Genomic DNA, 27,239 nt, shown 5'->3' with positions numbered 1-27,239 from the left:
CATTTGACTCCCTGGTTTCTCTACTTGGCTGTTTTACAATCATTTCTCATTTAACATTTGCCCCATGGAATTCTTGATCTCCCCACTCCTACCCTAAGGTTTCTCTTTCCTTCTTCCCCTTCTGAATAAATGAACTTTGGCTACCTACTTGGTCATTCTTGAGCTTTCCTCCACCATTCACATCCAGCTTACTACCAAGACCAGTCAATTCAACCTCAAAAAGATCTGTTTACTTCTCACCATCTCCACTGTTACCCTGCATGCCAACATCAACTCTGGCCTGGATTATTAAATAGTGCCGAAAGCTATTTTTTTAGCTTTACACTCATGCATCTATTTGTTCACGCAATAATTTATGGAGTGTCTACTCTGTGTTAGTTAACGCTCTTTAACCAGTGCAGCAAGTCCAGTAAAGACTTATGAGTACGGCTGCTACAATGAAGATATCTCTGAGGCACGATGACACACAAGGAGGGTATAAGCAACGAGAGAGGGGAGGCTGTGTCAGGGAGCACATCACGGAGAACACACTTAACCTGGGTTTTAGAGAATGAGTAAGCATTCACCAGGAAGACACTTGGAACAAAAGCCTTCTGAGTGTGGTGACAGATGTGGGAAAGAGTGGCATGCTCAGGGATCCTCAAGCAGAGAAAAGTTCAGAAGGTCCATGGAGAGGTGCTTGGTGAGGTAGGGAGGGGCTTGGACCCTATCCTATCGGCCATGCGGGCATGGGGAAGGGTTTAAGCAGGGAAGAGGCCACTTATCTATCCACCCCACCACTTTCCGTGTATAAGATGGAAACTGTGTCAGGCACTGGGAATACGGTTCAGAGAAGGTTTATCTGCAGAAACGGCATTTTACCTGAGGGGTAAATAGGAGTTGGCCAGATGAAGGGGAAAAAGATGGGGGCAAACAGTGGTCTAGACAGAGACAAGAGCATGGGTACAGCAGCCCTAAATCAGGAAGGCTCTTGGTGCACTCAAGAAACTGACACTAGGCAGTGTGGGCAGAACTTTGGGAGAGAAAGAAAAAGCGTCAAGAGTTGCAAATAGAGGGGGTCAAGGCCAGATCATGCTATAAGCCAAATAGGCAAGTGTGTCTGCTCTTCAAAGAACTCTCCCGGGGACCCAGACCCACTCCCTGCTCAAGCGAAGCTTCGCTGGGCCTCTGGCTGCCACCATCTTGCCTTCCGCCAGCAGAGGGAAGCCCTCCCGCCACCCCTCTGCCTGCCCATTGGCCGCCAAGGTGACACCACCAAATGCATTTCTTCCCAGCCTGTGTTCTGAGAGACACCAGGATTTGCATTTCAATTTGACTTCTTTCCGATGATTCCAGCCAAAGCTTGGAAATCACTGCCCCTGTCACTGCCTCACTAGCTCAGTTTTTCTTCTTTCCTCCCTCCACCTCCGGGGAGGACTGTTTTTTCCTTGACATCTCGCTCTTCGATGCTGAGAAAAGTCATCCTTAACAGCAGTTTTACTGCCCGGTGATATTAACACAATGAAGGAAATCATTGCTAATTTTTATGAATTAGCTCATCATCTGCAACTGATTAACAGCTGCTGGAAGAGCAGGCATCATGCTTCCCCTCTGAGAGCCTTTACCCCGAGCACTTCTGAGCTGGCCCTGCCCCTGCTGTCAAGGGCTACCCTCGACTATAGACAGCGCCTCCTCTCCAACAGGGCTCTGTCCATCTCTGCCCCCTCCAGCCCAATTCTGCCCCTTCCTGCCTGTTCTCAGCCTGGGGGACTCGGTGGTTGTTGGGCCGCCTGTGACGGGGATGATTTAGGTTAGCTGGAAACTATATTAAAATCCAATCTAAGTGGGCTGCTGCTGCTCTCTGTTCTCATTACGCTCCCTCTCCAAAATCAGGCCTTGGCCTCTGTGCCTCACTGCATCTACAAAAGTGAGCTAACAGACAGCCAGCAGCTGACTGGCACTTAACCAGGGGATAATCTAGACCAGGATGGAGAGTTAAATACTTAGTGGGGCAAAAGGAAGAGAGGGAGGGAAAGCAGCGGAGGAGGACAGGAGAGAGGCTGAAAGCGCAGCACCTGTTGCAGCCTCCGGAGAGACGAACCACACAGGAACTCGGAATCTCAGGCTGGGCAGGACCTCAGAGGCCACAGCAGGAGGAAACGGAGGCTTGGAGAGCTGACGTGAGCCCTGCAAATTCCACAGTCTGACAGCCCAGGACTCGCTCTCCTCCTGTGCTTCCCTCCTGTACTCTGAGCTTTCCTGGTCACCGATCCTCCCTGGCTTGTTCCCCCAGTACTTTCTCCTCTTCCTTCCTGGATCCCTTTCTCTTTGATGATCCTGTCTTGGAGTCTCCTGACATCTGGCTAAAGCCCAGGCAGCCACTGGCTGTGTCTGAAGGGAAGGGCACCAAGGACTGAGGTACAAAGGTGAAAAGGCCCCCGAGGCCAGCCCGACCTGTTCGTGGGGTGGGCTTCCTCGGGTGGAGTCAGGCATCAGGGCCTGGCAGTGCGGGGGTCCCCTGTGACGTGGGGCCAAGCACATGCAGTCCTTTTTCTAAAGGTCGGTGGCTGCCTGCAGTATATCTTGCTGTAAGTGAAAAGGCCAGAGACTCAGCGTCGGTGTTACAGGGAGGAGAGGGTTCCTAGAGCCCCTGAAACCCTCCTTTGGTACTGGCCACGGTCTCTTTCTCCTCTCTTCCAGACTCAAAGACAAACAGCTAGTTACCAGCTTCCTTTGCCTCCACCCAGCACGTTCCAGGCGCTTTGCTGTCCTACTTCAGGTTGTATAACTTAGCTCATTTAGTCCCTGTTTCCTGTCCTGATGTCCCCATTTTCAAAGCTAGTGAGTATGTCGCCCCAATTGAAACAAACACCTTTCCCACAGCAGCCCAGGATAAGAATGAGTCATTCCTACATTCACTTGACCAATGTTTATTGAACACCTACTATGAGCAAGGCAAGAGGGAGTCAGAGGTAATGAGACAGTCTTTGCCTTAGAGACTTACGCTGAAACTCATGTCACTATGCCCTGTGGGTGAAGCTGAGGTGCAGTCACCTATGTGGTGGCACTGGAGCCCCAAAGAAGAGATTCACTCTGAGAGGAGACAGAAAGGACCATGAGGCCGGGCGCAGTGGCTCACACCTGTAATCCCAGCAGTTTGGGAGGCTACAGAGGGTGGATCACCTGAGGTCAGGAGCTCGAGACCAGCCTGGCCAACATGGCGAAACCCTGTCTCTACTAAAAGAATACGAAAATTAGCCGGGCATGCTGGAACACAGCTGTAGTTCCAGGTATTTGGGAGGCTGAGGCAGGAAAATCGCTTGAACCCAGGAGGCGGAGATTGCAGTGAGCCAAGATCATGCCACTGCACTCCAGCCTGAGTGACAGAGTAAGACTCCATTCCCAGAAGAAAAAAAAAAAAAGAAAGGTCCATCAGAGAAGGGCCCTCAGAGCCGGAGGTCACATACAAGCAAGGCCTTGAATAGTGAATAAAATTCTGCCGGGCAGGCAAGGTGAGAAGAAGAGTTTTTCAGGCAGCGGAGGCAGCAAAGGCCCCGCGATGTGAGAGTCAAGGATGTTTTAGACTCCAGTGTCTGCAGTACAGAATGCATGGGCGTTGAGTGTTTATGGTAGGGACAGGGATGGGGAGTGATGTTGAAAGACGAAGCCGCCTGGATCATCTGCAGCCTGCCTGCGAAGCCTTCCCATGCCCTGAAAAGGAGTTTGAGCTCTCTCCTGCAAAGACAGAACTGAGAAAGAGTGAGGATGGGAGGCATGAGAGAGCCCAGGTGTTAGCACGTCTGAGGTGGGCAGGGGAGGTTCAGTTAGACAAGTCCTCCCTGCCAGGAGGGTCCTTGCTCTTTTCATGTGTCTGGAGGGTGGAGACACTACAGGTTCTCATCTTGGTGCCTCCGGCCCTGGCACTGCCCAGCCTCTCCCTGACCATCACAACTCTAGGCAGACACCCTGCCTGCCACGCAATTCAGGCTTAGACAGGGAGGCCCCATTGCATGCCCTGTCCCACCCTGAGGGGCCTGCTCCAAGCTTATATTAGATGGCTCTGCATGGGCCATGCTCCAGGGACCACTGGCAGCTCATTCTGAGTAGGCTGCAAAGCACTGGGGAAAAGAACATAGAAGCCAAGAGCTCCATTCTCCATCCTCCTTCCAGGGCTCCAGGAGCACTAGGTTTTCCATTCTTTCCTTGGGCTATTCACTTAAAAAGTTCACCTTAACCAAAAGAGGAGAAGGGCGCTGGCTTTGATGGAGGACAGGGCAGTATAATGGACATGTGGTCTCTCCAGAGGCACACAAGGCTCGGATTTGAACGTCAGCTAAGTTACAAATTTCTCTGAGCCTCTGGTTTTTCACCTATGAAATGGAAGTGATGGCAGGTTTAATAATTTTGAACGGCATTTAGCATAGTGTCTGGCACATAATAAATACTGAATAAATGTTGCTACTCTTTATCTCTTTATTATTATAAATAATAATATTTATTAATAATATTAATATTAATAATTATATTAATAATAATATTGTTAATATTACTATTAATAAATATTAATATTAATATTACCCCTACTCCCTCTATTTTAAGGATTGGCTCTTTAGAAAATAATAACAACCTGGGCCGGGTACGGTGGTTCATGCCTGTAATCCCAGCACTTTTGAGAGGCCGAGATGGACAGATCATGAGGTAAGGAGTTCAAGACTAGCCTGGCCAACGTGGTGAAACCCCATCTCTACTAAAAATACAAAAAATTAGCCGAGTGTGGTGGCATACACCTGTAATCCCAGCTATTCAGGAGGCCGGGGCAGGAGGATCGCTTGAACCAGGGAGGCAGAGTTTGCAGTAAGCTGTGATCACACCACTGCATTCCAGCCTGGGAGACAGAGCAAGACTCCATCTCTCTGCGGGGGGGAACCCTTCTAGTGGAGCCCCTGGCCTGGCCTATAGGACCACGAGTCAAACCACTTCTCTCTTCAGGCCCCTTCCCTTGGTGCTTTCCTAAAACAGAAGCACCCGGTGCATTTAGCTAGCTGAATAAATAGCAATAATAATATATGTTCAGCCGTTAGCCACATAAGTAATCAAAGATCACTGCCATATGATTTCTGGTTAAACGTCATTTGGAATCTAATAAATAAGCGACTATAAATAAAGCCAGCCTGCAGACTTGGCCCCTCTCAGCACCACAGGCTCTGTTCTCAATTTTAACCTAGAGGTGCCTTTAGCACTACTCCTGTGGTTCCATTTTAAGTTAATTTCTCTCTCTCAAGTGTCTGCAAAGATAACCAGCAGAAGTGGGGACAAGAAGGGGGACGATGTGTGGGGTCTGCCCCAAAGAAACTGAGGTTGTCCCATGGGTCTTGGGCAGACCTCAGTCACACCTACCTTCTCTTGTACCTCCAGAGCCACAAGGCACTGGTCAGAGGCCTCAGGGTCTCTGCAGAGGGGAGCACAGCAGTGGGGAGCCTAGTGTAATAGACAGAGCACGGGGTTGGCGCCAGGGGAGTCTGGCTCAAATCCAGCATCTTCCATGTTCTGCATGGGTGACCTTGGTCATTCACACCTCAGTTTCCATACCCAAATAGCAGACATTATCAAACCTACCTCGAGAGGCTGTTATAGTAAAAATTAATTCATATAACTTGTAGAAGTGATGGGTACAGTAGGTGCTCAATAAACATGAATGTCATCCCCTCTCCTATGACGTACAACCCCTTAAAGGGATGGTCCACTGCCCTCTCATTCTCAATGTGCTCTAGGCGGCAACAAAATAGATATCTAGCAGGGAAAAGAAAGCACAAAACGGCAATGTCCCCACAGTCCCTGGACCACCACAGTCACCACTGCCTAACTCCAGACCTGATGTCCCAGCACTTAATATTTCCTTATTTCATATTGTCCTCTAGTTCCTTCATGTCTGAGAGTCTGGCTTTTTCACATTTAGAACATGTACCAACAAAGTATCCTATTTCTTTGTATTTTCCATAGAGCTGAGCCCTAAACAGGGCATCGTCAGTATTAAGTAAATACCAGGGACAGAGGAAAAGGCAGGACCAGCTTCAGACCCTAGGTGTTCTCATTCTTCACACACAGCGGTACTCTCCTACATCACATTGCTTCTTAAAGCACACATAGATCTGTGCCCTTCTGGGAGGATGGCAGGCAGAATAAGAGAGAGTCTGCTGGGACTGTGGTGGGATGTTATTTTCTCTAGGTCCCATGGCAGGAAATAAACACATCATTCTGAGCAGAGCCCAGCGGAGCCCATGTGACGCAGCCTCAGATCACATTCAGCTCACAGGCTACTCCTTTAGTGCCCTGACATGTTAGGAGTGGCGAGACTACTAAATCAATGTGATAAAATACTTCCTGTTACACGGCCCCTTCCTAGCTGTCTCGTCCCTGGTGGCATAATCTCAGTTGCAGTAATAGAAGAGCCAGCGTGTCCAGTTCCCTCTGTCCATTGAAAAAAAGGCATCAGCTTCGATGCTCTGGGCTGCCTGGTTCTTGTGCAAAATGGTTGATGGTAACAGGAGTAGGGTAACTTGGGCCAAGGATCGAGGTAGAGACAGTTTCCAAGTGTGAAGTACCTGCATGTGGAACTGCTCATGAGAAGGCTTTCCGGAGGCTTAGCCTCCCGCCTGAGAAGAACAGTTGTTGTAGGAGGAATAGCGGCCCTCACAGATGCCCACATCAGGAAACCCAGTCCCTGCAAATGCATTATCTTTCACAGTGCTATGGTTTGGACATGGTTTGTTTGTTCCCATCAAACTCATATTGAAATTTTATCCCTGGTGTGGCAGTGCTGGGAGGTGAGGGCTGGCAGGAGGTGTTTGGGTTGTGGGGGTGGATCCCTCATGAATGGCTTGGTGCTGTTCGGTAGTGAGTGAGTTCTTGCTCTCAAGCAATGGGATTATTTATTGCAGGAATGGATTTGTTCCCAAGAGAGTGGGTTGTTAAAAAGCCAAGACACCAGCCAGGCATGGTGGCTCATGTCTGTAATCCCAGCATTTTGGAAGGCCAAGACGGGCAGATCACCTGAGGTCAGGTGTTCAAGATGAGGCCAGCATGGTGAAACCCCGTCTCTACTAAAAATACAAAAATTAGCCAGGCGTGGTGGCATGTGCCTGTAATCCCAGCTACTCAGGAGGCTGAGGCAGGAGAATCACTTGAATCTGGGAGGCGGAGGTTGCAGTGAGCCAAGATCAAGTCACTGCACTCCAGCCTGGGCAACAAGAGCAAGACTTCATCTCCAAAAAAAAAAAAAAGAAAGAAAGAAAGAAAGAAAGAAAGAAAGCCAAGACACCCCTCAGGATTTTCCCTTTTTGCACAAAACCACTTCCCCTTTTGATCTTCTCTGCCATGTTGTGATGCTGTAGGAAAGCTCTCACCAGAAGCCAGGGCCATGCCCTGGAGTTTCCCAGCCTGAAGAACTATGACCTAATAAACCTCTTTTCTTTATAAATTACCCAGCCTTGGGTGCTCCTTATAGCGACACAAAACGGACTAAGACATATGGCAAAAGGGACTTTGCAAAATAAGTAAGGTTACAGATCTTCAGGCAGGGAGATGATGCTGGATTATCCTGGGAGATTTCATCAAATTCCCTGAGTCCTTAAGATTGGAGAACCTTTCCCAGCTGAGCTCAGTGAGCTGTGAGGTAAGAATGACTCAACCCACCATTGCTGGCCTTGAAAATGGTGGAAGAGGAAAATGGAGCCAGGGGATGCAGCAGCCTTGAGAAGCTGGGAATGGCTCTCAGCTGACAGCCAGCAAGAAAACGGGGACCCTGATTCTTTAACCACAAGGAAATGAATTCTGTCAACAACCCAAATGAGCAGGTTCTCTCCTGGAGCCTCAAGGTAGGAATGCAACCCCACTAAAAGCTTTAGCTCAGTTAAGACTTCTGACCTACAGGCTATAAGATCATAATTTTGTCTTATTTAAGCCACTAAGTTTGTGAAAATTTGTCATGGCAGCAATGGAAAACTACAGTGATAATAATTATGGTAGTACTATTGATAGTAACTATTATTTATGGACTTCCTACTGTCAGGCACTGTCCTAGCTATTTTTCATACATTAGCTCATGTAAACCTCAATAATCCTATAAGGTGAGTATTATTGTCCACATTTCATAGTAAGAAACAGAGACCAAATAATTTGCCCAAGATCACATGCTGAAATTACAAATCAATTGCAGGTTTGTACATGAATAAAGCCCATACCTGCTTACTACCCTATGATGCCATCCAGTTGCTTGCCACAATCATTGAGCAAATTACTATTTTTTTAAGAAACAAAAAAATAGAAACTAACTAATATTTATTATATGCCACATACTGTGCATGCTACTTCACCTATATCCTCTCAATTAATGCAACAATTAAGGATAAGCTCTGTTATCTCCAGTTCAAAGATGGAAAATTGAGTGTGAGAATGGAATGAGTAATTTGCCTATAGGCACTTGGCTACTAAGTGGGATTCAGGCACACATATTTTAGATCCAAAGCCAGACATATCCCATGATGCCTGGGCTATGAAGACTTGAACACAAACTCCAGACCCAGAAGGGAGCCCCCACCCAGGCTGCAACTATAAGCAAACTGCAGCAACTCTCCCAGAGAATGCAGCCCTGCCTCCCCTCCCAGGGGCCATCATGCTCTCTGGGAGATCATTCCTATAGCAGGAAGATCATTCCCATGAAGAGGAGGTTGGTTAAATAAAGGTAAAGCACCAAAGGGGGCCATCCACAGATGATTTCACTTATGTACATCCAATTTCATCTCCACCAGCTCCTTACTTCCATTTAGCAAATGTAATTCCTTTGGTGCTTTAGGTTTTTCAAATTGACTCTACAGGGGAAGCTGACATTCAACCATCATTTCCAGATTCAGGCCCTTTTAATTTCAGAAACTCCAGCAACACCAGGAGATGCAAGGAAAATTCCTTACCTGTGGCCTTTGGAAAGTTCTCCCTCTTCTCCAGGCTGCAAGCCTGAGATTTCTGGGTGGCAGGCCAGAAGTCTGGAGTCACCCATTGCAATCCTACTCACGCTTGGAGTTGGTGACTCCCTGGAGCAGCTCCATGACAGAGATTCCTGCTGGGGCCCCCAAGGCGATATGTTTCCCTTTTCTGTCATCACTGGGAAAATCCCTGTTCTTTCATCTGTGAGCTGAAAGCTCAAAGTCTCATGTTGTTAGATCCCTGACTCTCGGGGAAATTTACAAGTGTTCCCAGAGAAGTGGCATTCCCTCCCCAATCTGTGTCACTCCGTGCTTGAAAGACCATGTCCTAGAACGGATGGGAACAGCACAGCTTGGAGGAAGCCAAGGAGGCGATTTCACTTAGGGAAGCTCCCAGCACCTGGCCCCTCAATGCAGTTATCTTTAGACACTGGGGCAACCTGCTGCAGGGTTTTCAAAGAGCAGCCTCGGCTCTGGGTATTGACAGCAAAGCCCAATCTATGAAGAGCAAGGGCTGGTGGCGGGGTGCATTTTACAGGCATGTGTTAATATCTAGATTGGCTCTCTTTAACCAGAAGACTGACCAGGCAGGGCTGGGGCTGAGTGGAAATGGGTTCAACAAGGGGCTCTGAACCTAGAGGCCAGATCCCCACCAGGCTGGAGCAGGTATCTCTGATGGATGAAAAGCCGGTGAAAAGAGTGCCTGCCCCTGATTTGGGGGATCATATCCTGACTAGGATGGAGAAAAAAAGAAAACTCATTTGGAGGAGAAGGACCAGGTTGATGAATTGGATCCAAACCATGAGATGGAAGGAAGCATCAAAGGCACGAATGGTACATCTCTGGAAGAAAGAAGAGTCTAGGCATCATAAAATGAAGTGTTGTGGGTCTCAGAGGGGCCATCACAGAAAAGAGCACCAGGCCTATTCTGTATGGCCCCAAGGGGCAGGCAGAGCTAGAACAGTAGGTACAGAGAGATAGAGTCAGGCTCAATAGAAAGAAAAACCGACGGTCAGAATAATTCAAATGAGGAATGAACCATTTGAGGTCCCAGCCATAATGTAGATTTTGTGAATCTAAGGAAAAGCAAACAGCCAGAACTGGTCAAGGCTCCTCCAGTTTCCTGCAACTACCAACAATGACAGCTTCAGGAAAGAGCTGGAGGTCAGGAGCAATCCCAGCTGAGATGCTAGGTCCAGGTTCAGGTCTCCAAGCTCCTGCAAGACGGAGACAAGAAAGGTCTGACCATAGTCCCAGAGGAGCCTGGGCACAGTTAGAGCACCAAAGTGAAGTTTCAGACCTGATGAGAAGACTTAGGCACTGCAGGGGAAACACAAGCGATGGTGAACTATACGCCAAGAGCCTGAGGGACAATGGAAGACCAACTCAGGTTGATGCTGAGTCATTAAACTGATGGCTTGGGCTTCCTCTGAACAGGAAAAAGGTCTGCCTCAGGGCCTGGGGTTTGGCTGCAGGGATCAGAGAATATGGGGACAGGGAGCCAGGAGTGTCACTGCACTGTCCTCGGCAAGGAGCACTTGTTAAGGTGCTCCTTGTTAAGCACTTGTTAAGCACTGTCCTCTGTCCATGAGACCGCCAATCTCTGCCTTTCAAAAGCTTCAACTTTAAAGCTCCCTTGGGACCTCCCTTGGGTCTGCATCATTCATTCATTCAGTAGATATTTAGTGGGCACCTACCATATGCCAAGCACTCAGTCTTAAGTGCTGGGGATACAGCAGAGAACAAAACAAAGGGTTTTTCCCCCAAGGGAAGATTCAGACAATAAACAATAGGACCCATATGTCAGATGATGATGAATGTTATAGAAAAATAAAACAGAGAAGGACAGAAAGTGTCAAGGGCAGGGGAGGGGCTAGAGGCCGGTCCCACAACCAGTATCATACCCAATGGGCAAAAGCTAGAAGCATTCCCTTTGAAAACTGGCACAAGAAAGACAATGATGCCGTCCCTCACCACTACTATTCAACATAGTATTAGAAGTTCTGGCCAGGGCAATCAGGTAAGAGAAAGAAATAAAGCGTATTCAAATAGAAAGAGGAAGTCAAACTGTCTCTGTTTGCAGATGACATGATTGTATATTTAGAAAACCCCATTGTCTCACCCCAAAAACTCCTTAAGCTGATAAGCAACTTCAGCAAAGTCTCAGGATAAAAAAAAATCAGTGTGCAAAAATCACAAGCATTCCTATACACCAATAACAGACAAACAGAGAACCAAATCATGAGTAAACGTGCATTCACAATTGCTACAAAGAGAGCAAAGTACTTACGAATACAACTTACAAGGAGGTGAAGGACCTTCAAGAAGAACTACAAACAACTGCTCAAGGAAATATGAGAGGACACAAATAAATGGAAAAACATTCCATGCTTATAAGAATCAATATCATGGAAATGGCCATACTGTCCAAAGTAATTTACAGGTTCAGTGCTATTCCCATCAAGCTACCATTGACTTTCTTCACAGAATTAGAAAAGAAAAACTACTTTAAATTTCATATGGAACCAAAAGAGAGCCTGTATAGCCAAGACAATCCTAAGCAAAAAGAACAAAGCTGGAGGCATCACACTACCTGACTTCAAACTATACTACAAGGCTACAGTAACCAAACAGCACGGTACTGGTACCAAAACAGATATATAGACCAATGGAACAGAAGAGAAGCCTCAGAAATAATGCCACACATCTACAACCATCTGATCTTAAACAAACATGGCAAAAACAAGCAATGGGGAAAGGATTCCCTAGTTAATAAACAGTGTTGAGAAAACTGGCTAGCCATATGCAGAAAACGGAAACTGGACCCCTTCTTTACACCTTATACAAAAATTAACTCAAGATGGATTAAAGATTTAAATGTAAGACCTAAAACTGTAAAAACCCTAGAAGCCTAGGCAATACCATTCAGACATAGGCACAGGGAAAGACTTCATGACTAAAACACTGAAGGCAATTGCAACAAAAGCCAAAATTGACAAGTGGGATCTAATTAAATTAAAGAGCTTCTGCACAGCAGAAGAAACTATCATCAGAGTCAACAGGCAACCTACAGAATGGGAGGAAATGCTTGCAATATATCCATCTGACAAAGGGCTAATATCCAGAATCTATAAGGAACTTAAACAAATTTACATGAAAAAAACATCAAAAAGTGGGCAAAGGATATGAACAGACACTTTTCAAAAGAAGACATTTATGCGGCCAACAAACATGAAAAAAAAAAGTTCATCATCACTGGTCATTATAGAAATGCACATCAAAACCACAATGAGATACCATTTCATGCCATTTAGAATGGCATTAAAAGTCAGGAAATGACAGATGCTGGAAAGGATGTGGAGAAATAGGAACGCTTTTACACTGTTGGTGAGAGTGTAAATTAGTTCAACCATTGTAGAAGACAGTGTGGCAATTCCTCAAGGATCTAGAGCTAGAAATACCATTTGACCAGCAATCCCCTAAGTATATACCCAAAGGATTATAAATCATTCTGCTATAAAGACACATGCACATGTATGTTTACTACAGCACTATTCACAATAGCAAAGACTTGGAGCCAACTCAAATGCCCATCAGTGATAGATCTGATGAAAAAAATGTGGTGCATGTGCACCATGGAATACTATGCAGCCATGAAAAAGAATGAGTCCATGTCCTTTGCAGGGACATGGATGAAGCTGGAAACCATCATTCCCAGAAAACTAACAAAGGAACAGAAAACCAAACACCACATGTTCTCACTCATAAGTGGGAGTTGAACAATGAAAACATATGGGCACAGGGAGGGGAATATCACACACTGGGGCCTGTCGAAAGCTGGGGAACAAAGGGAGGGATAGAGTTAGGAGAAATATCTAATGTAGATGACAAGTTGATGGTGCAACAAACCACCATAGCACATGTATACCTGTGTAACAAACCTGCACATTCTGCACATGCATCCCAGAACTTAAAGTATAATTTTAAAAAAAGAAGAATGAATAGAAAAGAAAGGAGAAAAGGACAGAAAGTGTCAGGGGCAAAGGAAGGGCTAAAGGATGGTCAGGGCATGACCTGCATGGCATGAGAGAGTGAGCCATGCAGATATCCAAGTGAGGTGTGTTCCAGGCAGACAGCACAGCAGGTGCAAGGGATCCTGGGGTAGGAGCACACTTGGTGCATTTGAGGAAAAGCAAAGACAGCAGTGGTGCTGGGGCTGGGGCATGAGTGAGAGGCAGGGTGGTAGGAAATGACAATAAAATTCACAGAATAAAGGGCAGTTCATGGATGGCCCAGTGGGCCACTGTGAGGACTCCCACCTTTTATTCTGACATGGGAAGTCAGCAGAGGACTGGAGCAGAGGACAGACACAATCCAACTTACATCTTAAAAGAGTCATTTTTGCTGCCAATTTGAGAACAAAAAGTGAGAGGGCAAGAAAGAGGCAGGAAACTAACAGGAAAGGTTTGCAGTAATCCAGGGTGAAATATTACTTGCTTGGAAAAGGGAAGCACCTGCTGAGGTGGTGAGAAGCAGTTGGGTTGTACTGGATGTACCTGGAAGGCAGAGCCAACAGGACTGCTGATAGAGAGGGTGTGGGTATCAGAGAAAGGTGAGATCAGGGATGACTCCAAGGTTTGGAGCCTATGTCTACGTAAATAGAATGGCAGAATGGCATTACCATTTATGAAATGGGAGGAAGACGCAGGAGAAGCAGGCATGGAGGGGAAAATCAAGAACTCAATTGTGGACATGCCAAATTCGGGTTTCTGTTAGACATCCCAGTGGGGATGAGTCCGGAGTTTTGGAGAAGAGTCAGAGCTGGGGATGAGATGAGAGAGTCATAAGCATACAGATACATTTGAAGCCCTAAGACTGTGTGAGATCACCACAGGAGTGGGCATACACAGAGAAGAGGTTTCAGGACTGGGCCCTGAGGCACATCCTTCTTTAGAGATTAAGAGATGAGGAGCAACAGGCAAAGGAGACTGAGGAGGAATGGCCAGAAGCAGGGCAAGAACGAGACGCGATGTGGTCTAGAAGCTAAGTGAAAAAGTGTTTCAAGGCAGAGGGAGGAGAAGACTATGTCAAATGCCGCTATTAAGTCCAGTAAGTTGGTGCCTGGGGACTGATCACTGGATTTAGCAATCTGGGCAACAACGCTCAGGGCTGAGGGTTCGGTTGGAGAGGGTCTTACTGATAGGGAAAGAGAAAAGAGGAAATGGAGACTGTTTGAATAGGAGATTCTTTTGTACAGCTTTGCTGTAAAAGGAAAAAGAAAAATAGGGAGCCCATTAAATAGGGAGCCCAGCAGCCAAAGAAGGTTTTTAAGAAGGGGGAATCATTCACCTCCATTAGTCAATACCTGGGACAACTGCCCCTGTGTGAAGGGCCCACCACGCTAAGAGGGTGGGAAAGACAGAGCTCCCCTCCTCAGGATGCTCTTAGCCTCCCAGGGTAGATGGAATTCACACAAGTTTTCAAAAAATGCCTGTACAGAAACAGGGGTCAGGGGGTAAGTGCCCTGAAAGAGTGCAACCCACACATGAGTGTGTGAACACACACAAACCCATATTTTGGAAGGAAAAGTTCCTTAGACATGGTGGGGATTCTCTTTTCCTAGAACAAGGTGAGTTTAAAGCAGGATTTTAAAAAAGGGAAGACAAGATTTGGTGGAGGAATGGGGAAGAGTGATCCAGGCAGGCAAAGACTAGAGATGGAGACAGGCTGGCCCAGTAGTACTATCATCAATCACAGATGTCACTTACAGAGCACTTAACTGTATGCCTGACACCATCTTAAGTGCTTCTATGAAGGAACTTACTGAATTCTCATAAAAGCATAAAACAGGGACTACTATTAGCCCATGTTATAGATGAAGAAATGGAGGCACTGGGAAATTTTGTTCTTCCCCAAGATCATACAGCTAGTAAAGGATGGAGCTCAGATTCATATCCGGGCAGCACAGTTCCAGAACCCACACTCCTAGTGTTGATAAGCATGCTATGCTAGAGCCTCCCGAGAGCCAACTCCAGTGTTCCCCACAACACATCTGACTCCATTCTTCAATCATATGAAAAGCCACTGAAGGAACCTGGGTAAGTCCAGTGGAAGAAACCGAGAGGTGAGTGAGACATGGGGGACCCTCTTGTGGACTACCCCAGATGACCAGTCAATCCCACTGAGGCTGATTCCCCACCCAAAACATAGGGAGTGATGGGAGTGTAAAGGGCTGGGGCTGATGGCTGCCCTGGGGTAGTGGTAAGCCTCTTTCTTTTCATTCCTTTTTTTTCTTCTTCTTCTCTTTCTTTCTTTCATCTGCCTACCTATCTCTCTCTCTCCCTCTGTCTGCCTACCTCTTTCTTTCTCTATCTATCTGCCTACCTCTCTACCTACCTCTCTATCTACCTACCTATCTGTCTGTCTATCTGTCTATCTACCTACCTACAGATCTATCTATCTATCTATCTATCTATCTATCTATCTATCTATCTATCTATGAGACAGGGTCTCACTCTGTCACCCAGGATGGAGGGCAGTGGTGCTACTATACCTCACTGCAGCCTCAAACATCTGGACTCAAGTGATCCTTCCATCTCAGCCTCCCAAGTAACTGGGACTACAGACATGATGAACCTTTCTTCTAAAGAGGCCATACTCATAACAGATAGAAAGAGTCTTAATTCAGAGACCCCTAGTCAGGGTTGGGTATTAAACTGAGTCACAGTGCCTCCTGAATCCAGCACAGTGGCACTGTCTACCTGGCCAGAGAACTGTGTTTGCCAATGCGTGCACATCTGAGCCTGACTGGTCAGTGTCCTCTCCACACCACTCCTCATCAGTGTGGGCTTACTGGGTCTCGCTGGCTGGGCCCACACGAGCGGCCCAGGCACCATATCTCAGCTCAATGGGAGGAAACACACACCAATGGGACATGGAGGGACTGCCGGGTAGCCTGACAGCTGTCTGCAGCACCCTGCTGCCCACGCTTTCCCCCTAGCCGAGCACCAGCCCCCGTAAAGCCGATAGGGAACGTGTGCCTGTTTATCCAGACTAATGAGAGCTAAGTGTGACCACTGTCTTGCCTGCTGACGAGCCGCGAGGCTGTGAGTGGGATGTGCTGGCTCCGGCGATGCACACGCACGCGTCCCACCCACACAGGCACTCAGCTGAGGTCTAGCAGCAGCTTCCACATTGCCTGTGCTTCTCCAGCTCGGCCATCAGTGGCCACAGGGAGGAAGGAGGCACCTGGACAGCCCAGGTCTACATCAACAGAACAGAAGAATTAGCAGGGCTCTTATGTCCTACCTGGCTTATCCAAGGGATTGGAGCCAAATGGGGTCATGGCTTAAATTAGGCAGATGGTTGCCTCAATTCTAAGCTCTTGTTAATGGCTATTAATGTGGACACAACAATAGTGAAATGCCTCCCTATGAGATGATGAGAAGAGACCAAAGGTGAAAAGACTGTATCACCAAATCCCAGACCGGAGGGAGTCTTAGAGGTAACAAATCCAATACCACATTTGATGCTGATATCCTGTCCAACCTATCTGTGACCGTCTCCAGGTATGGGGAACTTGGTATCCAAAAAAGCCCATTCCATCTGCCTAGAAAAGACTTTTTTACTTGAAATCAAAACCTCTATCCATAATTTCTACTCCAACACCCGCCCCCCCACCAAAATACAGCTTGCTAGTGACTCACTCCACATCCCAAGATTTTTCTGTAAATGACTTCACAGAGCTGGAGACAGGTTTTTGAAATTCTGATGAAATATCACCATCACTCTTTCAATAGATGTTCGTCCCATTGAATCCAATAATGCCAGTCAGGTCCACTAGCCACGTGCTCGATCCAACCGAATAGATACCATCAGGCTGTAATATTTGTTGAGAGCCTGGAGATACTCAGGCAATTCTAGCACAAATGAATATAGGCAGCCACATACCAAAATGATATGGAAATCAGCTGTTATCTAAGACTTCAAATATGAAACAACAGCTCCATCCCTTCATGCCTGACACTTCTGCCTTTGGGATCCTTTCCAGTGATCAATCACAATATGCTTAAGAAAACAAAATAATAGGGGCCAGGCACGGTAGCTCACACCTGTAATTCCAGCACTTTGGGAGGCCAAGGCGGGTAGATCATGAGGTCAAGAGATCAAGGACCATCCTGGCCAACATGGTGAAACCCTGTCTCTACTGAAAATACAAAAATTAGCTGGATGTGTTGGCACATGCCTGTGGTCCCAGCTACTCGGGAGGCTGAGGCAGGAGAATCGCTTGAACCTAGGAGGCAGAGGTTGCAGTGAGCCAAGATCACACCACTGCACTCCAGACTGGCGACAGAGTGAGACTCCATCTCAATAAATAAATAAATAAACAAAACTTATGAATGCTTGCTGCCATTACCTAAGCGCTTTTTCTCTTTAGCTCAGCCTGGTTTTGTGAGGAGCCAGGCATCAGCACACTGGCTCCTGGTGGCATTCAGATCTCACTTGTCAAGAACACACTGCCAGCAGGCTATTCAGGACCCGGCCTTGCCAACACTGTCCTCAGATGCTTCTCAGTCCACCCTCTTTGATGTGACCACTCTTCCTCTTCCCTGACCACTCACCTCTGCAAGCTTGGGCAAGTCACAAACCTGGGAGCCTTAGGCGCCTCTCCACAAGATGTGCTCACGTCAACCTGCCTCGCAGAGCACTGGGGAAATGGAATTAATGTGTGTAAGAACACGTTCTACACTACAAACCATGGCACAGATGTCATCCAGGCAGTTGGGAGTCAGGAGTCCTGGCGCTGCCCAAAGGGTATTCACCAATTCATTTCACCTTTTGGGAGCCCAGGATTTCTTATCTGTAAAATGGAGTATCTAGGCCTAATTCATCTCTAACTTCTCAGCAGAAGAGACTATGGATGAAGTCACAGTGCACGACGGGTTCTGGAAAGGGTGAAGGAGAGAATACACATCCCCAAAGCATCCTGTGTGGTGCTCCTGAAGACCAAGGGAAGATGGATGGCACAATAGCATACCGGCCTGGATCTCTCTCTCCCTACAGCCACACCTCCCTCAGCCACCCCAAAATGTGTTGGTGGCAGGGGAGGACCAAGGAGGAGAGGAGAGATGTCCTTACATAAGCACAAGTCTGTGCAGACACACACGTGGACATTTTTTTTTCTTTTGGTAAAATATTTACTCTTCTAATTATATATTTAATGGGCTGACAATAACATTGGTTGGCATTTTTAAACCTTGACCAAACCTGGGAAAAGAAACGTTTGCAAACTGATGGGTCAGCTCTAAATTCAAAACTTGCCACAGGTAATTCATTTAGCAAACATTTACTAAGCCCACTACTGTGGGCCAGGCACTGTGCTAGACTCTGGGAATACAGACATGAATAAGGAAGACACAGCCTCCCTAAGATGGTCACCAGGGGAGAGATTTGTGTCCTAGAAATCCTTCTATATTCCCCCTCTAGGTGACAAATGAAGGAGAAAGTCATCAATTTCTATTTGTCACTAATGTGAAAGACCAATTGATTGTCTATATGGGTGACTCAATTTGGAAACGAGATGAAAAGTTGCATGCTGATCAAAATTTAATGTGCTACCATTATCAGAGGAGCCCACTACTCAAAAGAAAAATTATATATCCATGGTGAATCCGCTACAAGGCAAAGAATTCAGCTGGTATATTTGAATCTCGGTGGATCAGATATATTTAATACACAGCATAACAGGATAAGAAACTGGTGTTTTTTATTCTTTCCCCTTGTCTCCCCCAATTCTCCTATTATCTTTATCTTTATAATATTTCAGTGTTCCATGCTGAACATTTTCTGTACAGGATTGGAGTTCATTGCGGGGAAACCAACTAAGTAAAAAATAACTGTTGTAAAGTGCCTGGGGGGTCCTCGTAAGACAGAGGGTCAAATAAATCCAGGCTCTTGCTGCTTTACCACACAAGGAAACCTTCAACAAGAGAGATTCAATTGCTACAATAACCTGCTGGTGTGTCTAGTACACCCACGCTGAGCAGAACTTCCCCTACCACCTGGACTGAGGCTCTGAAATCCCTATGCCTCAGTTTCCTCATCTCTCATTTAGACTTTGTGCCCTTTAGAAATGTTTTGGAGGTAATAAAAAAAAAATCTCCAAAAAAGAACAAGAAACTATATTAGCAATGATGATTCTTTGCCATCTTTCAATTCCTTTACAAGGAGAACACAATATATTTAATCTGATGGCCATGATAATGGAATATCCCAAATGTTTCCAGGGCATCATTAGCTCCAGGAGAGCAGGAAGAGACAGCTTTGGAGACAGACATGTTCAAATTTCAGTAGCTGTGTGACCTTAGATGTGTTATTTAAACTCTCTGAGCCTCCATTTCTTCATCTGTAACAGGGCATTGCTCATTCCAATGAGACTAACTGAGATATCGGAAATCCCTAGCCCAGTACCAGGCAGAGTGGGAGTTATTATCTTGATTATTACTGTGTAGCACTGCAACCTCAGTGTTTGGCACGCAGCATTCAATCAGTATTTGTTGAGTGAATTAATGAATGAATAATTGTATCATTCTGTTTATTACTACTGTCAAAATTTTCAGTAGAACCCAACCAGGACCTTTAGCCCGTTCCTATTCTCTTTTAAGTAAGACAGATAGATGAACATTTTCTCCTTTTCCTCTCTCTCCTTTCTCTTCTGCTTGCTCCAATAAGTTTACCTCTTTATGCAATAGGTAAGACAGTGCCATTTAAAATGATGATACCAAACATGTTATTGGAAAACCCAGTCTTGCAAGGGCCGTGGAGTCACCTATTCATCACATTCATTGAGCTGGAGCCATACACTTGCATGCATCATGTGTTGGGCCCCTTTGTCAGGGGGTCACTCTCCCCTGGAGTTCAGAGTCTAGTGGGGAAATGCCATAATCATTAGAATATAACACGGTAAATGCTGGAACAGATGTTTTGTGCTGGGGGAATGGGGGGATGGTAGGAAAAAGATGAATTCTCCCTCTTATGAACAGGATAGTATCAGGAAAGGGCTTTGCAGAGGAAGAGCCATTTAAACTGATAATGATGGAGGAGAAAGATGAAGGAAAAGAAGAGGAGGAGGAGGAGTTGGATTTGTTTTCCAGGTCGAGAAGATGGAATGGGAGGAACAGCACTACAGGCAGAGCAAGGGAATGGGTAAAGCCAGGAGCAAATCTTCCTAGTACATTTGGCTCACAGGGAGTGGCTCAGTGTAGCTAAAACAGAGCTGAGGAGGGAGTAACAAGAGGTAGGCTTGGAGCCTAGTGTTCATTCAGTTAACAAATACTTAATACATACCCAAGCTGTTAGGAGCAAGGGCAACACATTTGCTAATGTCTGAAATGTTTTCTGAACAGGATTGGAGAAAACTGTAAGAAAACATAACCTTCTTGGCCAGGCGCGGTGGCTCAAGCCTGTAATCCCAGCACGTTGGGAGGCCGAGGCGGGTGGATCACGAGATCGAGAGATCGAGACCATCCTGGTCAACATGGTGAAACCCCGTCTCTACTAAAAATACAAAAAATTAGCTGGGCATGGTGGCGTGTGCCTGTAATCCCAGCTACTCAGGAGGCTGAGGCAGGAGAATTGCCTGAACCCAGGAGGCGGAGGTTGAGGTGAGCCAAGATCGCGCCATTGCACTCCAGCCTGGGTAACAAGAGTGAAACTCCGTCTCAAAAAAAAAAAAGAAAAGAAAAGAAAGAAAACATAACCTTCTCATACTGTTGAAGGTGATTCTGCCTCCCAGTAGCTAAGGGAGCCTATGGGTACACAGAGAAGAGAGCACTGGAAGAGGAGTCAAGGATACCAGCACCAGTGCCAGCTGCCACCAATCAGACCCCTACTTGCCAGGTGACCTTGGCCAAACCACTGCCCAATGCGGCCCCATTTCCTCATTTGCAAGATGACCAGGTTAGATAATGAATCCTATAGTCCCTTCTGGATCTAAGAATGATGATGAGCTCTGGTCTCTTTAAGTAATGGTGGGAGAAGGAGGTGCAGAGATGGGGTGGGGTCTTCTCAGGGCATTTATTAACTTATAGCTCCACAGTCATCACTCAGAGAACCCAGAGGGACAGAAGCAAAATCAAAAAACATTTTCAGGAGATAGATGACGGAAGGGGTTGACATATGTGTGAGAGTTTGGGGAATTTATGCAGCCAGCCTCACAGCCATAAATAAAATCCCTTTCTTTTACCCAAAACCTCATTCGAGGGGTAAACACCAAACACTGTAATAGACAATTTGGCTGTGTCTCCTGCCCTGTGCCTCACTTGAATGAAAAACAGCCGTCACAAGGCAGGGTAATGGGTTCGGCTGCGTCTGTCCAAACATGCATATTGTCACCAGCAGACAAGTGGGGCTGAGGATGGAGCACACAGGCAATATATCTCTGAGATCCCTGGTCTCTTCAGGCAGCACCATTCTGAGAGCCACCCATTCTAAGGCTGGGGTTGGGGAAAACCCAAAGAAAACCCAACTGCAAGAAAAAGTGGCCCCCGAAATGGTGAGAGGAGCAGCAGCCCTTTCCCTTCCCTTCCCATAAGCCTCTCAAGGACCTCAGAGACCTCAGCACGGTTAACGCCAGCCAGCTCGTCTGCGTGCAAGGCCGCCTGCTGCTCAGCACAGCTACTTGTGTTTTCTTGACCCACTTCTCTTCCTCTCCCTGCCCAACTCCACACACCCTCTGGAGTCCATGTAATTAGCACCTTTCCGTCCATAAGGACTGGGAGACTTTTAAAAAGCTCCTGGCACCCAGGCTAACCAAGGAGACAGGAAGAATGGGTCCTGGCACTGTTTAGGTTATTCTTTTCTTCTCTTTCTGTTGGCTTAACTCTGCTTCCTGGCCTCTGCAGGAGATTAGGTCTAGTTTGACCTTGCCAGCCAGCAGGGCTCCTGGCTGGAAAGTCGCTGGAAGTAGCCTAACATGAACCAAAACTGAGGGCCAGCAGTCTTGACGGAACTGGACAAGCATTGTTCAGAGTGTGGGTTTGGGAGCATGAGGGGTTCCTTCGAAGCCCTCTGCTGTGGCAGCCAAGAAAGGGATCTGTCAGCTCGGCTTTCTGCTTCCCTCCCAAAGCACAGTGTTGAGAGAGGCGAGGCCATGAGGTGCTGCCGATTCTGGCTCAATCCCTTTCCGTTTCCCATTAGTGATGAATGGAAATTGATGGGTTGCCACTTTATTCACTCATTTAGAGGGGGAGAAAACCTCGCAGCAAATGCTGAGTAACTGTAGGCATCTTATAAATTAAACATCTTAAGGATACAAACCGTTTTGCATTGCTGCTAAGCAGAATTAAATTAGGTAAGGAAGTTTCTGTAAAAATGGACGGAGAAGAGGGAGTGAAAATTTTGTTTTTTTATCTCTTTTTTTTCTTTAAGCATGCAGAGCAGTGCATCGAGGGCAGGGTGACGGGGAGAACTGAGTCACCTGTCCACGTTGCTGATTCCCATCAGCTCCTCTGCATTTGCATGAAAAACTGTGACCGCAAGGTAAAACAGAGCAGCTCACACAGCTCACACACCTGCAGGCTGGGCATCCAGCCTGTGACACGTAGCCTAGCCTAGTCTCGGCGGCTCGCCCACCTCTGCCCACACCATGGCTCCTGACCACCACCAGTGCACCGACCTGAATGCGACCAGAAGAGTTTGGGCGCTTTAAGTCAAATCCCAGAGATTCATCATCATGCCATCTTTGCCCTAAGTCAGCCTCTAACCCTTTCAGGCTCAGGTTTAAGATCCAGATTCCTGCCTTTGCTCCCACCCCCAACCTACCCCCAGTGTGGGAAGAGGGGCCCCATGTGGTTATCCGTCGGGGTAACCTGCTTGGTATTTGGTCCCTCTAGGGCTTTCACTTAACTCTACCCCTGCTGTTGGATGGGTGGTCTTGTAACCAACAACCTACCTGTCCAAGTTTGTCACTGCTATGTGCCACCCACCTGTCCACACTAACCCCCATCCTCCATATACACACAGACACCCCTGATCCCTGACACCCCACATCTGTCCTGACTCCATAGGTTCTCTGTTGCTGGGCTATCGGATGACCACACTGTGCCTGCTGGACTGAACTGTGTCCTTGTCCCTGTGGCTGGCTGTGTCCCCAGAATCTAGGATCTGGAGTGCCTCAATCTGCAAGTGACAAGCCTTGCTCAGTCCTGGCAGGGAGAAGGCACCTGACTTCCCAGGCCCACCCCTCCAGGGAAGGGGTGCTGAGGGCTTAGGTGAAAGCCCACCTGCCCACATCTAGAATGGGCATCCCACAGTAACAAGGCAAGGGAGAGACTCACATGACCCTGCCCTATCTCTCAGAGCCAGGCCACGGCAAGCAGACCCAATGTCAAGGGCGCTTCCAAGCAGCCAGGCCACCCCAGCAGATTCCTGGCTTCTTCCAAGTTGTAGACACAGCATGCTCTCCAGGCAGCTTTCTTGGACTGATCACTAGAAAGAAGGGGCCTCTTCTCCTATCTCCAGCCTTAGATTTGGAATCCCCACAGCCATCCTCACTCTCCTTCCCCGGCAGCTGCCTCTTAACCAGCTAGGATGAACCTACATTGACTGCACCAGGGAGTTATCAGCATTTTTATTCTAGTGGTTGGGAAGCTCGGCAGGTTGACCAGATTGGAGTGGTCACCTGTCAGCTGCCTCCACCACCACCACCACCTGCGTCTCCACCCCAGCCACACTCGAGGAGGGCACAGCACACAGGCTGGGCGGCTTCCCCAGGGCATATGCAGCACTCTCATGTCCCCTGTGGACACCTGGGATAGTGGGTGGGAGCAATGCCCCGAGCCGGGCCACACTTACCGATCCTCAGGGAGTGCGGGCTGCAGGTGACCATCACGAGCCAAGCAGGAAGCAGCACCAAAGGCGCCGAGACGCGGGGCATCTTCTATGAATCCTCATGGAGCCCCCTGCTGGCCTGGGCATGACATAACTCTGCGAGAGAGGGGGTGGGGGGCACGTGAGTCCCAGGCTCCAGATAGGCAGCTGCCCCACCATCCCAATGACCCCCAGCTACCAGGAAAAGTCATGGAGCCAGAGATCTAACTTCAGCTCTGTGATCAACATGGGGCAGGTTGCTGTGACTGGCTGGATGATTCATGGTGCCTCATTAATAATGAAGACCTCTTCTGCTCTCAGCTAAGCACAGTGGCTCACGCCTCTAATCCCAGCACTTTGAGAGGCTGAGGCAGGTGGATTACGTGAGGCCAGGAGTTCGAAACCAGCCTGGCCAACATGGCAGAACCCCGTCTCTACTAAAAATACAAAAATTAGATGGGCGTGGTGGTGGGCACTTGTAACCCAAGCTACTCCGGAGACTTATCCACAGGAGGCAGAGGTTGCAGTGAGACAGGGACACACCATTCACCATTGCACTCCAGCCTGGCTGAGAGAGAGAGCCTTTGTGTCCAAAAAAAAAAGAAAAAAACCTCATCTGCTCTTAAGGAACTGGAGCCGTGGATGAGTAGAAGAGGAAGGGATGGGAGGGATGGGAGGTTACTCTACTGCCCCAAACATAGGACAAGCACTGCACACTGGGGAGAGGTGCGAGAGAGCACTGGGTTCAAGGCCAGCTCCTCCACTTGTCAGTTGTGTGGCCTTCATGAGGGCCCCTCTGTGTCTCAGTTCAGTGTCCTCACATGTAAAAGTGATGTAGTAAAAGTAATGTAACAACCCCTCCTGGTGGAGCTGAACTAAAGAAGAATCAAGGTAACATTGGAGAAGCCACCATGCTCTGGCCTAAATGAGGCACTATGAAAACATCAGGTCCTCCTGGCCCATATAGGAGAGGGCTGTTCCCAGCAGATATGGAGGGAAGACACACACCTCCCAGATCATCAGCTGCTTTCCACATCTGCTCTGCTGCCACTGAAAACTAGCCCCAGTCCCATCCTCTACCAATCCCTCTCCTCCTTCCTGAGGTGGACGGGCCTCTGATGTCAAATCCAGAAACTTGCAGGGGCTGCCTCTCCCTAGGGCAGCATGAGACCCAGAGTCTACTGATGGCCAGCTATGCTGGCTTCTTTGGGGTGAGGGTGGGGCTGATGAGCACCTGGATATGCTAATTCCAGGTGCCCTTGGTTAAGAGAGTAGTATCAAAATGTTTCCTCCTCCCTCCCCTAGACAGACAATCGAATGGAAACTGGACAAAAGACTCGAACAGACACCTTACTAAAGAAGATATCCGAATGGCTTATAAACATTTGAAAAGGTGCTCAGCCTCATTAAGCATCAGGAAAATGAAATTTTTAAACCACAATAATATAACCACTTTATACCCACCAGAATTAAAAGAAAAAAAAAAGACAACATCAAGTGTTAGCAAGGACGTGGTAAAACTGAAACTCTTATCCAGTGTTAGTAGGAGTATAAACTAAAATAAGTACTTTGGAAAACTGATCTACTAGAGCTTTACATCAAGCCGAAAGGCATGTATATGATCACCAAAGACATGCACTAGAATGTCCATAGCAGCACGCTAGTAGTTTCCAGTTCCCCAAACTGGAAACTACCCAAATGTCCAGCAGCACTATGGAGAAATATATTATATATGCACACAGTGAAATGTTACACAGAAATGAAAATGAATAATCAGCAACTACATGCAACAGAATGGATGAATCTCATAAACATAAGATTTAGCAAAAAAAGACTGGTACAAAAGATTACATATTCTATAGACAGAATAATTCTGTCTATATCAAGTGAAAAAACAGACCGAACCACTCTGTGCTGTTGAAGTCCAGTTTCATGGTTAGGGTCGCAACTCGCAGGTGACATGAGGGGACTCTGCTGGTGCTGGTGATGTTCTGTGGTTTTCACGCTGAGTGTGGGTTGCAAAGGTGTGTTCACTTCATGAAAGGTCTCTGAGCTGTAAACTTATGTGTGTGCATTTTTCCTTATGTGTGTTATGACTCAAAAAAAAAATTTGTTCAGAGACAGCCCACCTCCCCCAACACACTCAATGTTTCAGCCATACTCAGAGCCTTGTCACTTCCTGTGCACAGGGCATCCCTTCTGCCCAAAGGACACTCCTCTGCTCGCCCCTGGCCAGAATGGGGCCTCTCTCTGTGAGCTATCAGCAGCCTGGCATGGCTCTGAGAACAGCACTTTTCCCTCTATTGCTGTTGCCTTTATGCATCTATGCCGGGGATAAGTGTGCGCTCCTTAAGGGCAAGGACTGTGTCCAGGTTCCTGTTGCATCCCCAGAGTCTATTTCTAAATAATAGGCGCATAGCACATATTTGTTCAATGAATGGAAGGCCTCAAGCAATCGCCTGCTAGAGGAAGACAGAGGAAGATCAAGAGTAAAAGATAGGGGTAAAGACAACTCCGCTGTTGGCAAACCGGCCCAGAATCTTTGTTCTTTAATCAGGGGTGGTGGTGCAGGGATAGATGAAAGCAAACAGTCTCAGGAGAAGCTAAACATTCTTACTCATTATGGATAAAGTCAAGTATTCACTTATTTTCTGTCTCCCCACTAGAATTTAAGCTCAATCGAGGTGGGGCAAGGACAGGAATCTTGTTTGGATGTATCCCCAGGGCTTAGAACAGTGCCCGGCATATTATACAGCCTTAATAAATATTTGTTGAGTGGATAAATGAATGAACTGTCAAAGAGAAAAAAACTGTGATAATCTGGTTAGGCTATATAAAAGTACTACTAAATACAATCACCTATCTTAAATGCCTTCCATTTATGCCTGATCGGCATGCTGCACCATAATTATTATGCAGACTGCTAAATAGGTGTCAGATTAGCCTGTGTGAATTTTATTTGATGACAGAACTACCCTCAGTTCGTGCAGGCCTGAGGAACTGAGTGTAGCTGTTCATGGCCCCAAAGACTGGTGAATCCCAGAGACAACATTTAAGCATGATGGTGGCTCAGGTCCTGGGCTGTTCTTGGGCCTCAGCTCTGTGACCCTGGCACAGGGATGAGAAATAATTTCCTCGTAAACCTTACAAAAATGAAAAGAGCCACCATGCTGCATATCTGCAAGGCTCAGTGGCTTGTAAAATTCTTTGCACAGTCTTTATCATAGTTAATCCACAGAACAAGCTCCATTACATATGAGGAAGCTGTGCCCAAGAAAAGATACGTGCCTAGCTGATGGTCACACAACTGTCTGGAGGCACAGGCAAGGCTAGCCAGGTCTCTCACTCTACCAGCTTTTCTCTCTGAACTGCTACAGAGCAGAAAGATGAAGCTTTTCAATTCTTCATCAAAAA

General features: G+C 47.1%; 1 protein-coding gene across 3 annotated transcripts in view; it reads right to left on the bottom strand.

Moving 5' to 3' along the window:
- The window catches only part of GRIK4 (glutamate ionotropic receptor kainate type subunit 4), a 476,424-nt gene that overhangs the window by 299,631 nt on the left and 149,554 nt on the right, over positions 1-27,239 (bottom strand). For all 3 annotated transcript variants that reach the window (XM_003923589.4, XM_074400736.1, XM_074400737.1), the window contains exon 3: positions 23,811-23,942. In XM_003923589.4, coding sequence (XP_003923638.1) covers positions 23,811-23,892 — 82 coding nt within the window. In that variant the 5' untranslated portion in view covers positions 23,893-23,942. The remainder of the gene's footprint in view (positions 1-23,810; positions 23,943-27,239) is intronic.

Source organism: Saimiri boliviensis, chromosome 6 (assembly GCF_048565385.1).
Source record: "Saimiri boliviensis isolate mSaiBol1 chromosome 6, mSaiBol1.pri, whole genome shotgun sequence".
Classification (NCBI taxonomy): Eukaryota; Metazoa; Chordata; class Mammalia; order Primates; family Cebidae; genus Saimiri; species Saimiri boliviensis.
Note: the sequence above shows the minus strand (reverse complement) of the source record. Positions and strands in the feature narration are given on the sequence as shown.